At 39.5% G+C, this 18266-nt stretch overlaps 2 protein-coding genes across 3 annotated transcripts in view; both read left to right on the forward strand.

The window, feature by feature from the left end:
• Positions 1 to 3910, forward strand: part of LOC309499999 (uncharacterized protein) — a 47131-nt gene extending 43221 nt beyond the window's left edge. For both annotated transcript variants that reach the window (XM_082171550.1, XM_082171551.1), the window contains exon 2: positions 1745 to 3910. In XM_082171550.1, the coding sequence (XP_082027676.1) occupies positions 1745 to 3231 (1487 nt within the window). In that variant the 3' untranslated portion in view covers positions 3232 to 3910. The remainder of the gene's footprint in view (positions 1 to 1744) is intronic.
• LOC309501649 (uncharacterized protein) overlaps positions 1 to 18266 on the forward strand; it is a 109088-nt gene that overhangs the window by 43081 nt on the left and 47741 nt on the right. The gene's annotated exons all lie outside the window — the stretch shown is intronic.

The following is an 18266-nucleotide window of genomic DNA, read 5'->3' on the forward strand; positions in this document are numbered from 1 at the left end:
GAGAAGTAGAGAATTTGAATTAATATTCAAAAAGAAGATTAGTTGGTGGTTGCTTTCTACCCATTGTCGTTACAGTGGGTACAGTTGCCAGATATGATGAAAGAAGACCAGGAGTCGTGAAGTTCAATCAAATAAGTAAAAATTTACTGAAGAATAGTTTGCAGTTAAATTTGTAGAGTCAGCGTTAAAGTCTCACGAGGAGGTCGCAAGCTAACTCTACCTTACACAAAAATCATACACCAATTATACCTTTTCCAAAGATATGCATTCCATAAACATTCACTTCTGATTGGCTAAGAGAACATCAAGTCTAAACAATAATCTGTAGCAGATAGAGAAGTGGGCATATCGTCATTAATCAGCACAGTTGTCGCCCAACTCCAAGAAACAAGTCCACAGTGACCTCTCCAGGGGCCTCAATCTATCAATCCAGCTTTCACGCTCACGGTCGGATGTACTAACAGTGAAATTAACGTGAGAATGTGCGTTCCTCCACGCCAATTTCATGTCTGGCGTACGTACATTTCTCATTGTTTTTGTCCGTTGGCGACTCTTACAGGCAATTAAGTGAAGTTGCAAACATTACACAACGAATTGTTCTACAAGTCTATCGCACCACCACCTGTGGGAAGCATTGCTATTCATTTGCAATTTATAAAATAATTGACATATAATGTCACACAAGCTTTATGGGAATATTCTATCAATTACGCAATTAAGTAAGAACATATAAAAGCATATGCAGAGTATACAACCCTTAGTCTATGGCAATGTCAGCTTTGGTTTAAAGGGTCGGTAAACCCCCCTCTTTCAGCTCAAGTCTAGCTCACAATCTTTTTGAAAAATGCAACTTAAATGGGCAGGGTGGCTGTGAGAAGAAGGGAGGGGAGTGGTCAAAGCCCAAAGTGGCCCATTCATATTGATTGTCACTAAAAATCAGTGGTAAAACGTGAGGAAATGCTAGATTTTTTTATAGCTGGCAAAGTTAAAGTCTAATGAAATACACTGACACCTTATTTTTGTCCTTTCAAAAGTAACTGAATGCCCTGCTACACATAATAACCTACTACAGTAATCATAATTCAATTTAAAACATATAAATGTACATTAATATGTATAATTATGCCATTATAAAATATATATTTGTTTATATATACACTATAAATGCATATATTTGAAATAATAAATTTTCCGCTTAAAAACAAACAAACAAAAAAACGTTCCGTAGCCTACAGATCTACGCGCCCCCTAAACCCACATAATAAAGATGGACAGTGTCATAGAAATTTGCACAAACTAAGCATACGTTCCATACAATTGAGGTATTATCGAAATATCTACATTTTAATAACAAGTGATTATTTAACAAAAGGCAAGTAAAACGGTCAGGGTTACATTTTAGACACACACACACACACACCTCTGAAGCGATAGGAAAAGTCCTCGGAACCGCATCACTCGCAAGACCGAAACCTGCATTGGTGTAGACAAGGTCGAAGTCCACCTTCACTATTTATTAGCAAGGTAACTTAGATCAGCAGTTTAAGACATTAAATTCCTAAGCACATAACACAAGTAACACTTCCCTTTAAAATACAAACAAGACTTTATTGATTATTCTAACACATAAAACTAATATCTAACACAAATATCAGCTCTTTTTATGTCCTTTCACTTCATATTCCTCTCTTTGAATTATTTCTGTTGTACTGAAAATGAAATAACTTTTTCTCTTTGATTTCAGACCTGATGGAAGTGAAGGAGGAGAGTGAAGAACTGAGTGAAGTGAAGGAGGAGAGAGAAGAACTGAGTGAAGTGAAGGAGGAGAGAGAAGAACTGAGTGAAGTGATGGAGGAGGAGAGTGAAGAACTGAGTGAAGTGAAGGAGGAGAGTGAAGAACTGAGTGAAGTGATGGAGGAGGAGAGTGAAGAACTGAGTGAAGTGAAGGAGGAGAGAGAAGAACTGAGTGAAGTGATGGAGGAGGAGAGAGAAGAACTGAGTGAAGTGAAGGAGGAGAGAGAAGAACTGAGTGAAGTGATGGAGGAGGAGAGAGAAGAACTGAGTGAAGTGAAGGAGGAGAGTGAAGAACTGAGTGAAGTGAAGGAGGAGAGAGAAGAACTGAGTGAAGTGATGGAGGAGGAGAGAGAAGAACTGAGTGAAGTGAAGGAGGAGAGTGAAGAACTGAGTGAAGTGAAGGAGGAGAGAGAAGAACTGAGTGAAGTGAAGGAGGAGAGTGAAGAACTGAGTGAAGTGATGGAGGAGGAGAGAGAAGAACTGAGTGAAGTGAAGGAGGAGAGTGAAGAACTGAGTGAAGTGAAGGAGGAGAGAGAAGAACTGAGTGAAGTGAAGGAGGAGAGTGAAGAACTGAGTGAAGTGGAGGAGGAACATCATGTCAAACCTGGAGAAAAACCTTTGAGTCGCTCAAAGACTAAAAATACATTTTTAAAGAAAAGAAGAGCCAAGAAATCTTTCACCTGCACTCAGTGTGGAAAGAGTTTCACAACCAAACAGCGTCTTCATGTTCACATGAGAGTTCATACAGGCGAGAAGCCGCACACGTGTGATCAGTGTGGGAAGAGTTTCACACAAAAACAACACTTTCAAAGACACATGAGGATCCACACCGGAGAAAAGCCATATGCATGTAATCAGTGTGGAAAGAGATTTACACACAAAGACAGTCTTGAGATTCACAAGAGAGTTCATACAGGAGAGAAGCCATTCATGTGTGATCAGTGTGAAAAGAGATTCTCAGACAAACAAAATCTTAAGTGTCACATGAGAATTCATACCGGAGAGAGACCGTTCACATGTGATCAGTGTGGAAAAAGCTTCATAAAATCATCAAACCTTGGTGTTCACATGAGGATCCACACCGGAGAGAAGCCATTCACATGTGATCAATGCGGCAAAAAAATTCTTAGGGCATCAGACCTGAAGACACACCTGGCAGTTCATACGAAGGAGAATCCACATTCCTGTTCTGTGTGTGGAAAGATTTTTTCACGGCGGTGTCATTTACATGCACATCAGAAAATTCACACTGGTGTGAGAGAGTACATGTGCTTTGAGTGTGAGAAGACTTTTATTACAGCTGAACATTTAAAACTGCACCAGAGAATTCACACTGGAGAAAAACCTTACAAGTGTTCACACTGTGACAAGAGATTCAGTCAATCAGGACATCTGAAAAGACATGAGAGGATCCACAGCAGAGAGTTCCCTAGCTAACATTCGTTTTTTATAAGAACTTTCTCCATATATTCAGAACAAAAAATATTCTCCAAATATTCAGAACCAAATGTTCGTTCTGGGAACGTAAGAGGAATGTGTTTTAACCCTCTGGGGTCTGAGGTGTTTTTGCGGCCCTTGGGATGTTTTGACATGCCCTGACATTTGTGCTTTTTTCAGTTATTTATAAACATGATAATGGCAAAGGTGTAAATTCACTCTTTATAGCACAAACAGGCCTACCAAAATATGTGAGCAACAAGAATGTAGATGTTTGTATTTTTAAGAGAATAATGTTTATGCGTGGTTATTGAAAAAAATAAAAATGAAAGTTGCTGAAATAAGACCACAAAACTCATACAAAATATGTGTCACAAGACTTTTGACTAATGGATGTTGTCGCTTCGAGTTCTGGCTTCAAAATTATGTGAAAATAGTCTTGCTTTATCGTTCACATAAAACAATACATTGATTTAAATTGTGTAAGACAGGTTTTGCTTGGAAAGCCAATATGCGAGGGGGGCGTGAAGGAGGAGTAGTTTACACCTGTGAATACAATGTCCCACCCACTCTGCATAATGAGCCATTCATTCAGGTGTGACACTGACTGAGCCACAATGCAAGGACAAAAGATATATTTAGAAGAAGACTTATATTGACCATTTAAGATTTTGCTTACATCTATCTTGTAAATATGTTTTGCTATTTTATTACAAAGGTTACAATTACAACAATAATTATAATTTCAACAATATTTCAAGTGTACTCTAGACCCATGCACCTCATTTATGCAAAGTTTAAATTAATTCATAGACGGTTTCATCGAACGCTTGCGCGTTGGCTCGTTGGCTCGAGGTCATGGTGCAAAGGACCATCCCTTTAAGGGGGACGTTTTCCCCCACTCTATCCTATTGTAGACAGAGATAGGAGATTATAATTAGCATTCTGCAACAATAAAACATAGACCATTAAACATTTCATGGCAGTAGGTCTGAGCAGCTCTTCATTTAGATCTCACTACTGATTTACACCGGCATTGCTGACGATGACCTCATTAAGATAATGTTGTAATTGAAATGTAAGATGATAACGCATAAGAAAGATAACACAGCCTCTGTTGTTATTGATTCTTCCGAAAGTCTACCGGAAGTTAAGTTTTTTTTCTCTCTTTGAATTGCTTTGATGTACTGAAAATGCAATTCACTTTTTTTTTCCTTTCATGTCAGACCTGATGGAAGAGAGCGAGGAGAGTGAAGAACTGAGTGAAGTGGAGGAGGAACATCATGTCAAACCTGGAGAAAAACCTTTGAGTCGCTCAAAGACTAAAAAGACATTTTTAAATCAAACAACAATCTTAAGTATCACATGAGAGTTCACACAGGAGAGAAGCCGTTCACATGTGATCAGTGCGGTAAGAGTTTCACAATCAAAAAAAATCTTAACGAACACCAGAGGATCCACCCTGGTGAGAAGCCGTTCACATGTGATCAGTGTGAGAAGAGTTTCACAATAAAAAAAAAATCTTAACGAACACAAAAGGATCCACACTGGAGAGAAACCATTCACGTGTGATCAGTGTGGGAAGTGTTTCAGGCAATCAAGATCCCTTAAGATACACATGAGAATCCACACAGGAGAAAAGCCACATATGTGTGTTCAGTGTGGAACCAGTTTCCCATACAAAGCAAGTCTTAATGTTCACACGAGAGTTCACATTGGAGTGAAGCCGTACGCATGTGATCAATGCGGCAAAACATTTCTTAGTGCATCAAACCTGAAGTCACACCTGACAATTCATATGAAGGAGAAGCCGCATTCATGTTCTGTGTGTGAAAAGAGTTTTTCACAGCCTCAAACTTTACATGCACATCAGAAAATATTAACATGCCTAAGACTTTAGCACATATACACAAATCTTTTTGAATGATTTATTATCAAGTTATTAATCAATAAATAGTTTTTCCTCTACACATTACACTATAACTAAGTAAAATCTCACTTGAAGAAGACAATTTGCCAGTGTGATTACTGAAATGTTCTTTTCATGTACTCTCTGTATCATGGTTCCTTGTTGTGGACTCTTATTAGGGCCCGAGCACCGATGGTGAGAGGACCCTATTGTTTTTGCTCTGTTTATTCTTCTTCTTCTTCTTCTTCTTCTTCTCCAAAGTGAATCGCTTTTTAGAGGGCCTTAACATGCTCGAAAACTCATGAAACTTTGCACACGCTTCAGAAGTGGTGAAAATTTACGTGTGATATGGTTTTCAAAATTGGGTGGGGCAAATTCTGTAAATTATTGCCCCCACATTTTGCCCCGGCTCTACGTTTCACGCACAGGTATGAAATTTGGTACATACATGTAATGACGCAATACCTACAAAAAAGTCTCTTGGAGCATAGCCCTAAACACAACAGGAAGTGAGCTATTTTGAACTTCCTCCTAGATTTTGGGCATTTTTCGTAATTTCCTGATGTTGTACTTTAACGAACTCCTCCTACAGATTTCATCTGATCCTCTTCAAATTTGGTGAGTGTAATCTTATGGCCTTTGCGACGTTAAATTGCGAAGATCTAGAGTTTTCGTCGAAGGGTGTGCCCTCGGCGGCCTGACAAATGTTCACCCAATTTCGGCCTTTTGGTGATATATGCATGATCAGATAAGTTCAATATTAATGTTGCTTGCAGTTCCGATGTTGCTAGGCAACCACAGACAGCCTGCAGTAACTCAGGCATACAATTTCCAATCTGTCCCAAACTTCACATGTTTGATAAGAGTCCTGTCCTGAACACATGACCATGCTCATTATGGTTATAGCAATAGCGCCACCTGCTGGTAGCAGGAAGTGTGGTAAATACAAAACGTGCTTGAAAAATCATGAAACTTTGCACACACTTCAGAAGTGGTGAAAATGTACGTGTGATATGGTTTTCAAAATTAGATGGGGCAAAATGGCTTAATTATTGCCCCCACATTTTGCCCCGGCTCTAGGTTTCACGTACAGGTATGAAATTTGGTACCTACATGTAATGACCCAATACCTACAAAAAAGTATCGCGTAGCCCTAAACACAACAGGAAATCAGCTATTTTGAACTTCCTCTCAGATTTCGTGCAGTTTTTGCCATTTCCTGATGTTGTACTTTAACAAACTCCTCCTACAGTTTTGATCTGATCCTCTTCAAATTTGGTGAGTGTAATCTTAAGGCCTTTCCTAAAGCCACCGGGTGGCGGTGGCAGGGGTGCGAGGGCCCTTTTCATCGCTGCTTGCAGCTTTAATTATTATTAGGGCCCAAGCCCTGAAAGGGCGAAGGCCCTATTGTTTTCGGTAGAATTATTAGGGCCCAAGCCCTGAAAGGGCGAAGGCCCTATTGTTTTCGTTAGGATTATTATTAGGGCCCGAGCACCGATGGTGAGAGGACCCTATTGTTTTTGCTCCGTTTATTATTATTCTTCTTCTCCAAAGTGAATCGCTTTTTAGAGGGCCTAAACATGCACGAAAACTCATGAAACTTTGCACACGCTTCAGAAGTGGTGAAAATTTACGTGTGATGTGGTTTTCAAAATTGGGTGGGGCAAATTCGGTAAATTATTGCCCCCACATTTTGCCCCGGCTCTACGTTTCACGTACAGGTATGAAATTTGGTACATACATGTAATGACCCAATACCTACAAAAAAGTCTCTTGGAGCATAGCCCTAAACACAACAGGAAGTCAGCTATTTTGAACTTCCTCCTAGATTTTGTGCATTTTTCGTAATTTCCTGATGTTGTACTTTAACGAACTCTTCCTACAGTTTTGATCTGTTCCTCTTCAAATTTGGTGAGTATAATCTTAAGGCCTTTGTGACGTTAAATTGCGAAGATCTTGAGTTTTCGTCGAAGGGTGTGCCCTCAGTGGCCTGACAAACGTACACCCAATTTCGGCCTTTTGGTGATATATGTATGATCAGATAAGTTCAATAATGTTGCTTGCAGTTCCGATGTTGCTAGGCAACCACAGACAGCCTGCAGTAACTCAGGCATATGATGTCCAATCTGCCCCAAACTTCACATGTTTGATAAGAGTCCTGTCCTGAACACATGCCTATGCTCATATTCGGTTATAGCAATAGCGCCACCTGCTGGTAGCAGGAAGTGTGGCAAATACAAATTACTTTGACAAAGAAGTGTGACAAACACAAATTACTTTGACATAGTTCTCCTATATTTACATACTGCCCACCGTGCTCTGTTTTCCTAAAGGCGCCGGTTGGCGGTGGCACGGGTGCGAGGGCCATTTTCATCGCTGCTTGCAGCTTTAATTATTAGGGCCCAAGCCCTGAAAGGGCGAAGGCCCTATTGTTTCCGGTAGGATTATTAGGGCCCAAGCCCTGAAAGGGCGAAGGCCCTATTGTTTCCGGTAGGATTATTTATTATTATTATTATTATTATTATTATTATTTTGTCAACCTTTCGGGCACTTTTGGGGCCCTTAACATGCTCAAAAACTCTTGAAACTTTTCACACAGGTCAGAACCCACGGTCATCAGGGCCGGGCTGAAGCTGGTACCCGGGCGTGGCAGGGGGGCTCAACAGCGCCCCCTTGAACACGTTCTGAAAACTTGGTCCATATATCAAACACGCTTGCATGAATTAATATGAAACTCGGTACACATATAGATCTCTTCGGGCCGAACAACTTCCGCACTCTAAGTTATTAGCTCCGCCCAACAGGAAGTCGGCTATTATGGGTTGTTTGAAAAACGCATGCCGTGGAATTTGATGTACGCATCCTAGAGAATTCATCCAATCGCCTCCAAACTCGGTCAGCATGAAGTCAAGACATTGAGGATGCTAAATTGCGGACGGATTTTTGATATCTCTAACGCTTTGGCCGTGGCGAGGAAACAAATTTTTGGCAAGAAAAGAAAAACACGAAGTGTTATAACTTCTGCACACATTAACTGATCTTGATGAAACTTCAGCAGTGTGTTCGTTGTCAGAGGCCGATCACATGGATGTGACTATTGTGAGTCAAAGTTATAGCGCCACCAACTGGCTGCAGGAAGTTTGTCACTTTAAAAATGCTTTGAAATCACCCTCTTATTTTTACCCGATTTGCTTCAAACTTTATGTGTATAATGTAAACACACGGCAGATGTAGACCTGTGAAAGGATTATTGATATCTTTAATAATGTTGCCGTGGCAACGCATCAAACTTTAATATTCTTTTCGGATGCTTTTGAGACTCTTCACATACTTGAAAATGCATGAAACTCAACAGACACATCACATTTATTATCCAGTAGACATGTGCAAAGTTTCAGAAACGGGCGTGGTGGAATGGCTCAGTAGCGCCACCTTTAGTAAAAAATGGGGGCTTAGTTTTACAAAGAGTCACAAAACTCGCTACGTATATTGTTCTCATCGAGCCGGACAACTTTCTAATTTACACTCATTAGCTAAAAGCAACAGGAAGTCAGATATTTTTGTTTGAATGTGATTTTTTGGAGAATTTTCTCTCTCTCTCTCTGTCTCTGTGTGTGTGAGGGGTGGGAGTGATTTGTCTGTTCAGTGAGATTTACTTTTTCATTTGTTTTTCAAGGTTTCTGGGGCTTTTGGGTCCCTAAACGTGCTCGAAAACTCTTGAAACTTTGCACACAGGTCAGAACCCGCGGCCATCAGGGCCAGGCTGAAGCTGGTAGCCGGGCGTGGCAGGGGGGCTCGACAGCGCCCCCTGGAACGGGGTTCGAAAACTTGGTCCATAGATCAAACACGCTTGCATGAATTAACATGAAACTCGGTACACATATAGATCTCATCAGACCGAACATCTTTCGTGCTCTAAGTTTTACGCCAACCCAACAGGAAGTCGGCTATTATGGGTTGTTTGGAAAACGCATGCTGTGGAATGTGAAATACTCCTCCTAGAGAATTCATCCAATCCCCACCAACCTCGGTGTGCATGAAGTCAAGACATTGAGGATTCTAAATTGCGGACGGATTTTTGATATCTCGAACGGTTTGGCCGTGGCGAGGAAACGAATTTATGGCGAGAAAAGAGAAACACGAAGTGGAATAACTTCTGCATACATTAACTGATCTTGATGAAACTTCAGCAGTGTGTTCGTGGTAAGAGGCCGATCAGATAGATGTAACTATTGTGAGTCAAAGTTATAGCGCCACCAACTGGCAGCAGGAAGTGTGTCACTTTCAACATGCTTTTGACAAAAGTGGGGGGGTTAGTTTTAACTACAGTAAAAAAAAAATAGTTTGTATATTGTACTCATCAAGCCGGACAACTTTCTAATTTACATTCATTAGCTCCGGCCATCAGGAAGTCAGATATTTTGGTCTGAATGTGGATTTTTTTGCGAAATCAGCCACTGAATTTTTAGCCACTCCTCTTAAACTATTTATTTTATTCCCACCAAACTTTTTCAACATGATGAAAATACATTAAATATGCTAAATTGTGAACGGATAATAAATATCTCAAACGGTTTTGCTATGGCGAGGGATTAATGTCCAAAAAGGAAACACTAAAAAGCCTCAAATCTTCTAAAAATGTAATTATATACCATTTATTTCTATATAAAAGTATACAAATATTACAACTAAACCCATTTTTTTCTGTTTTTAAAAAGAATTTTATTCTAATTTTAATCTAAAATTAAAAACAGTAAAGTAAAAAAAAAAAAAAAAGTCATGCATTGGGCTATTCTGCCCTCTTGTGTCCAAAAGGACATCAAAATAGTATATACAACTTTTTACTAGGTAGGCCAATATTGTATTTAAATATACATTTATTAGGTATGTGTCTGAGGATATTTTCCCACCGGTTAATCGACGTGTGACACGAGCGGGTGCTTTTAAATTGCTAATATAAATGTGAAAGAAAAATACGGACGTCCGCACGGACATTGATAATGTTGCACACACAAATCACACACACGTTGGAAAGAATGATACTTTTAAACATAACACTAAACCGCCATTAAGTGTCGCCAGGCGACCGTCTTAATGAGTGAGTCATTGATTCATTCGTTCAAACGATTCGTTTGAATGACTGAGTCATTCATGATTAAGACATATGTTTATGGATTGATCATTCAATCTTTGAGTTAACCGATTCGTTCAAAATGCTGAATCATTCAGAAATGAGAAAACACATTGCTGAGAGATGCGCGTGATGATTCTGCTGTGATCTTTTTGTTTAACTATTTTCGCTGCTGAAACAGAACAAAAACAGTCAATATTGCATCTAAAATGTAAGTGACTTGATTGTAACTGTTTTTTAACCTGTTGTATGAAATCAATGTCACAGTTTCAATTGTGATTGTATTCAGGAAACAGCCTTCTCGTCAAGTGAGGTTGCTTAACTGTTATAAAATATATCAAAACTCCATATTTATAATTTTTATAGTCAGTAAGTTGTTAACTGAGTTTGTTTTTTGTGTGCTGATCTCATTTGTTTACATTTCTCCTGGAGAAGCTGCATGAGCCTCAGCAGCGCAACCTTGTTACCATTGATCAACTGATTACTGGTAATCCATTTATTAACAACTGTTGATTGCAACTTAAAATGAATGTAATAAAATTTGAATAATCTCTCATTTTAGTGATTCCCAAGTTATTTTTTTGTCATTGACGTTCTAATCAGGCTACTCTGGTCGGGCAAGTAAAATTCTCTTTCAGGTTGGCCTATTGTATTTATATATAAATATATTAGGGATGTGACTGTGGGAAAATTTTCCCACCGGTTAATCGATGTGTGACATCGCTGGGGGCTTTTGAATCGGTAACTTAAAAACGAAAGTAAAATATGTTCGTCCGCACGGACATTGATAATGGTGCAGAGCGAGCGCATTGCAATCTTGATATCGCAGTCTGTTCATTATAGCCTTTATAAAATATAATAATAAAATAGTCAACCTAACATATAAAAATTACACTGCTCTGAATAGTATGAATTGTACTGACTATTTAAACACAGTAATCACCGCTAAACTGTGATGTTTCCAAGCACATATTTGCGCATGTGAAGAGGATAATTTTTCCCTTCAATAGTGGAACGTGAGTGAAGTACAAAGCCTATAATAAACAAATGTTTAGCATCCAAAAAATGTAATATATATATATATATATATATATATATATATATATATATATATATATATATAAAAATATATATAAACACACTTAAAAAAAAAAAAAAATATATATATATATATTGTTTTTGTTTTTGTTGTTATATATATATATATATATATATATATATATAAATATAGCTGCGAGCAGCGATGGAGGGCCCAAGCCGGTGAAACCGCCACCCCGGTGCCTTTAGTGTAACTAAAGGCACCAGGGTGGCGGTGCCACCGGCTTGGGCCCGCAATCGCTGCTCGCAGCTATATTTATTATTATTCTTCTCCGCATTTAATCACATTTTTGAGGGCCTAAACATGCTCGAAAACTCACGAAACTTTGCACACGCGTCAGAACTGGCGAAAATTTACATCTGATATAGGTTTCAGAATTGGGCGGGGCAAAATGGCTCGATAGCGCCACCTATAAAAGTTCAACGGAGTGCGCCTCCCGCTATGTTCCACGTACGTTTACGAAATTCGGTACATACATGTAAGGACCTAATACCTACAAAAAAGTCTCTTGGAGCGTAGCCCTAAACACAACAGGAAGTCAGCCATTTTCAACTTCCTCTCAGATTTTTGTGCAGTTTTTGCCATTTTCATGCCTCGTACTTTAACGAACTCCTCCTACAATTTTAATCTGATCATCTTCAAATTTGGTGAATGTAATCTTAAGGCCTTTGCGACGTTAAATTGCGAAGATCTTGAGTTTTCGTCGAAGGGCGGGTCCTCGGCGGCCTGACAAATTTCGATGTTTCGCCATGAAACAGGAAGTTGCTGAAACTCAGGCATGGAATGTCCAATCTGCGCCAAACTTCACACGTTTGATAAGCGTTCTGTCCTGAACACATGACCATGCTCATATTCAGTTACAGTCATAGCGCCACCTGCTGGCAACAGGAAGTGACATGTTTAACACTGTTGTGAACTCCTAATAACATATAAAAAAGTGCCAGCAAGTGCTAAGCATGCTAACAACATACTAGACACATGCTTAAACATGCTAGCAAACACTTAGCTAATTGCTAAAGCATGCTATTACTGCAATTAAATAGGAATTTGCTGTAACTCAGGCACGGAATGTCCAATCTGCCCCAAACGTCACACGTTTGATAAGAGTCATGGCCTGAACACATCTACATGAGAATATTCAGTTATAGTAATAGCGCCACCTACTGGTAACAGGAAGTGTCATGTTTAACACGTTGATGCCGTTCTAGCAACATGTTAAAAATGCCATTGACTTCTAAACATGCTAGAAACATGTTAAAACATGCTAGCAAAACTTAGCTAAGTGCTAAAGCATGTTAATTCAATGAAACAGGATGTTGTTGTTATTCAAGAAGGCAATGTCCAATCTGCGCCAAACTTCACACTTTTGATAAGCGTTCTGTCCTGAACACATGACCATGCTCATATTCAGTTACAGTCATAGCGCCACCTGCTGGCAACAGGAAGTGACATGTTAAACACTGTTGTGGACTCCTAATAACATATAAAAAAGTTCCAGCATGTGCTAAACATGCTAACAACATACTAGAAACATGTTAAAACATGCTAGCAAACACTTAGCTTAGTGCTAAAGCATGCTAATACTGCAATTAAATAGGAATTTGCTGAAACACAGGCACGGAATGTCCAGTCTGCCCCAAACGTCACACGTTTGATAAGAGTCATGGCCTGAACACATCTACATGAGAATATTCAGTTATAGTAATAGCGCCACCTACTGGTAACAGGAAGTGTCATGTTTAACATGTTGATGCCGTTCTAGCAACATGTTAAAAATGCCATTGACTTCTAAACATGCTAGAAACATGTTAAAACATGCTAGCAAAACTTAGCTAAGTGCTAAAGCATGTTAATTCAATGAAACAGGATGTTGTTGTTACTCAAGAAGGCAATGTCCAATCTGCGCCAAACTTCACTCTTTTGATAAGCGTTCTGTCCTGAACACATGACCATGCTCATATTCAGTTACAGTCATAGCGCCACCTGCTGGCAACAGGAAGTGACATGTTAAACACTGTTGTGGACTCCTAATAACATATAAAAAAGTGCCAGCAAGTGCTAAACATGCTAACAACATTCTAGAAACATGCTAAACATGCTAGCAAACACTTAGCTAAGTGCTAAAGCATGCTATTGCTGCAATTAAATAGGAATTTGCTGTAACACAGGCATGGAATGTCCAATCTGCCCCAAACTTAATATGTAACATGCAAGAAACATGCTAGCAACACATAGCTAAGTTCTAAAGCATGTTAGAAATGCTAAAGGAAGTTGTTGTAACTCAAACATACAATATCCAATCTGCCCCAAACTTCACATACTTCATAAAAGTCCTGCACTGAACACATCTACAAAGCAATATTCAGATATATAACCCCACCTACTGCCAACAGAAACTGAACTGGTTAACACAGTAATGCAGTACTAACCACATACCTATTGTGTACTAAGCATGCTAAAAACATACTAAACATGCTAGCAACTACAATATACTGTATACCTCCTTAAAAGCACATTGCCCAACCATGCTCTGTCTTCCTAAAGCCAACGAGTGACGATGGCACGGGTGCGAGGGCCCTTTCATCGCTGCTTGCAGCTTTAATTTTGAAATGTAATTTCTGTTCTCCTTAAATCATTACTTCCCTTTTCCTGTTTAGTTCCTGTTTGTCTTGTTTGTTACCATAGTGATTAATCAGTTCCAGGTGTGCCTTGTTAACCGCTTGTTATCCTGTGTATATATTCTCCAGTGTTTCAGTCCCGGGGCCTATACCATGAAGCCGGTTTAGGTGGCTAGCCAGCTGTGTTTCAGTTTAGTTTCCGCCAACCCTGGGTTTTAGGTACTATGAAAGTAGCTTGACTTTAATCGGTGTTCGTCGCCATGGTATCTTACGCTGCACGGCTAACCTGTTCCGGGGCAGGTTATGTTCTGGATTCAAGATCTCAGACTGAAGTTTGACCAATCAGCTGAGAGCAAAGAAACATATAGGTGACGTAACTTACTCCCAGTGTCCTGGGATCCTGTGGACATCTCAGCGCAAATTGTTAGACGAGCACTTCGTAGAGAGAGTTTTTAGCCAGACAAAATCCCCTTGCCTTTCCTGATAGTTACTTGTATGAAAGATACAGATTTTCCGTGGAAGGAATGTCTTATCTTTGCAAACTTCTTGAGCCGCACATAAAGAATTTAACACGTCGAATTCATGCACTTACTGTACCGCAAATGGTATTGCGTCGCGTGTTTTTGCAAGTGGTACATAGCCTACTTGCACGGTGGGTGACGCACGGTTTGTCGAACCATTCGCAGTGGTCCTCGCTCTGCAGGAGTACATGAATAGTTTAATTAGGGCCCGAGCACCGATGGTGAGAGGACCCTATTGTTTTTTGCTCTGTTTATTATTCTTCTTCTTCTTCTTCTTCTCCAAAGTGAATCGCTTTTTAGAGGGCCTTAACATGCTCGAAAACTCATGAAACTTTGCACACGCTTCAGAAGTGGTGAAAATTTACGTGTGATATGGTTTTCAAAATTGGGTGGGGCAAATTCTGTAAATTATTGCCCCCACATTTTGCCCCGGCTCTACGTTTCACGCACAGGTATGAAATTTGGTACATACATGTAATGACCCAATACCTACAAAAAAGTCTCTTGGAGCATAGCCCTAAACACAACAGGAAGTGAGCTATTTTGAACTTCCTCCTAGATTTTGGGCATTTTTCGTAATTTCCTGATGTAGTACTTTAACTAACTCCTCCTACAGATTTCATCTGATCCTCTTCAAATTTGGTAAGTGTAATCTTAAGGCCTTTGTGACGTTAAATTGCGAAGATCTTGAGTTTTCGTCGAAGGGTGTGCCCTCGGCGGCCTGACAAATGTTCACCCAATTTCGGCCTTTTGGTGATATATGCATGATCAGATAAGTTCAATATTAATGTTGCTTGCAGTTCCGATGTTGCTAGGCAACCACAGACAGCCTGCAGTAACTTAGGCATACAATTTCCAATCTGCCCCAAACTTCACATGTGGTGAAAATGTACGTGTGAAATGGTTTTCAAAATTGGGTGGGGCAAAATGGCTTAATTATTGCCCCTACATTTTGCCCCGGCTCTACGTTTCACGTACAGGTATGAAATTTGATACATACATGTAATGACCCAATACCTACAAAAAAGTATCTTGGAGCGTAGCCCTAAACACAACAGGAAGTCAGCTATTTTGAACTTCCTCTCGGATTTCGTGCAGTTTTTGCCATTTCCTGATTTTGTACTGATGTTGTACGAACTCCTCCTACAGTTTTGATCTGATCCTCTTCAAATTTGGTGAGTGTAATCTTAAGGCCTTTCCTAAAGCCACCGGGTGGCGGTGGCACGGGTGCGAGGGCCCTTTTCATCGCTGCTTGCAGCTTTAATTAATAGTGTTCCCGGGACATTTATCGACCATGTCCATAAAAGAGGGCTTTTATAAAATTGCCGGTAAGATATATTGATAGGGTGACATCACATGAACAATTTTTATTTATTTTTTCAAAAAGCTAATTTCACAAATGTACTATACAATATAATACATGTTAAGAATTATTTTAAATCTTTTTTTATTATTATTCTGTTAATCTTATGATTAACAGAGTCATTGCAACATGTATGCAGTCTATTGCTCCAATCTCCACTGCTCTAGGGGAACATGAGGCAGATTATGTTAATAGGAAGTCCTATCACAGCCTTAATGTTCAGGTAGAGACGATGTGAATATGTGAGATGATTATTTTCTGTGAGATGAATCTTTAAATTAATAGTAACATTAACAAATATAACAATTATCTACTAAACATTTCATCTGCGGACGACTTCACAAGTTTGGATGCCAAATGGCCTGGCTCCAGTGCTTGTCTCACAAATTTGTCAGCGCTTTGAGGAAAGCAAGTTAAATTTGGTATAATACAAAACTGTTCATTTGAATTGAAATAGAAAAACCTACACAATAACCCCCTATCATGACCCTCAGACCGGGCCACAGCACCGCTTCAATGTGGCCCTCAGTAAAACCAGAGTGAAGATAGAGATGACCTTTGGCATCCTAACGGCACGTTTCAACTGTGTTCGGCGCTTTAGAGTCACCAGAGCGGGCATCACAGATAGTGGCTGCATGTGCCATTCTGCACAATATAGTCACCAGTAGAAAGGAGCGAGAAACACCACAAAACCAGCTTCTCCCCGATGAAACTGACCAGATCACACTTGACCACCCAGCTGGTGCAGATGTAGATGCAATCACCATACAATATTACACTTAATAAAAGCACATTGAAACTGCAGATAGGTATCAAACTGTTTTATTGGTTTTGTGGGATGGGAGGGAGAAAGAAAGAGAAATATTCATATTGATCATATGAATATTCAATATTCAAAAAAAGAAAATATTCATACTAAAGTGTTACTTGGTTAAATAAGTTCACATACTGAGATCAGTTTTATCCAGCTGTTTGATCTCCAATTTTTTTATTTTTTTTTTACGTCAACCCAAGGTTGTTTTTTTTTTTGGAGCCTCATCTCACAGTCCAGCTCCTTTAGTGTGCAGTCTAGTTCAAGTCTCCTTTAGTTAACAGTCTAGTTAGAGTCTCCTTTAGTGAACAGTCTAGTTCAAGACTCCTTTAGTGTGCAGTCTAGTTCAAGTCTCCTTTAGTGTGCAGTCTAGTTCAAGACCCCTAGTGAACAGTCTAGTTCAAGTCTCCTTTAGTGTGCAGTCTAGTTCAAGACCCCTTTAGTGTGCAGTCTAGTTCAAGACTCCTTTTGTACAGGGCCCTGACTGAGTCTGTTTCCACCTGAAACATAATTCCACCACAAACATGATCATTACAAGTTTTCTGGAGGCTCATCAAATCACAAAAAGTTCCTTGACTTCCTACAAACAGAGGACTGACTGTAATTTATGTCAAGGGTTTAAAGCACTACCTTGTTCACATTTCTTCTGAAGCTCATTGAGGTAGAGGCCTCAGTTTCTGGGGCAGGTTGTGAAAAATCCTACAATAAAAGAGATGTGTAAGAGCCAGTCCCTTTTTTATGCCACACATTCAAATGTTTGCCATAATAAAAAGCCCAGTTCATTCACATCAGCAACTGTCTGAGAACACACAGACAGAGTGTCTTCATTTCCTCCACCCTAATAAATAAAAATAGGCCAATGTAAAGCATAACTATTGTAAACTCATCGTCTTAATCATACACTCGATTTAATTCTATCATATGGAACCGATCCAACCGATATAGATATCATTCCACAAAGTGATGATGTTACTGACCATTACATGGTAACTTGCATATTACGTACTGCTGTAATATGTCATGCTGCGCCGCGTTATCGACCAGGCAGAACAATCCTTCCATCCACCATAGATCATTTCTCAAATTGCTTATCTGATCTATCTCAGCTGCTGCCTGAACCCAAACAAACAGATGAACTAGAAGAACTAACTAACACTATGAGCACCATTCTCTCCAGAACATTGGATATTGTCGCACCCATTAAATTAAAAAAGGTCAGAGAGAAAATTAAAGCACCATGGTACAACAATACTACTCATGTTCTAAAGAGAGAAACCCGTAATTTAGAGTGTAAATGGAAACAAACTAATTTAGAGGTCTTTAGAATCGCGTGGAAAGACAGTATGTCACGTTATAAAAAGGCGCTAAAAGCGGCCAGGGCTGAGCATCTCCGCAAACTAATTGAAAACAACCCAAGGTTTTTATTTAACACCGTGGCTAGACTAACAAATAAACAAGCGTCACCTGAACAAAATATCCCGTTACAGTTTAGTAGTAATGATTTCATGAACTTCTTCACCGAGAAAATAGAAAGCATCAGAACCACAATTGTAAAGGTTCAATCTTCAATCGCGCCTTATAAT

The sequence above is a fragment of the Leuciscus leuciscus genome (genome assembly GCF_965113295.1).
Source record: "Leuciscus leuciscus genome assembly, chromosome: 1".
NCBI lineage: Eukaryota > Metazoa > Chordata > Actinopteri > Cypriniformes > Leuciscidae > Leuciscus > Leuciscus leuciscus.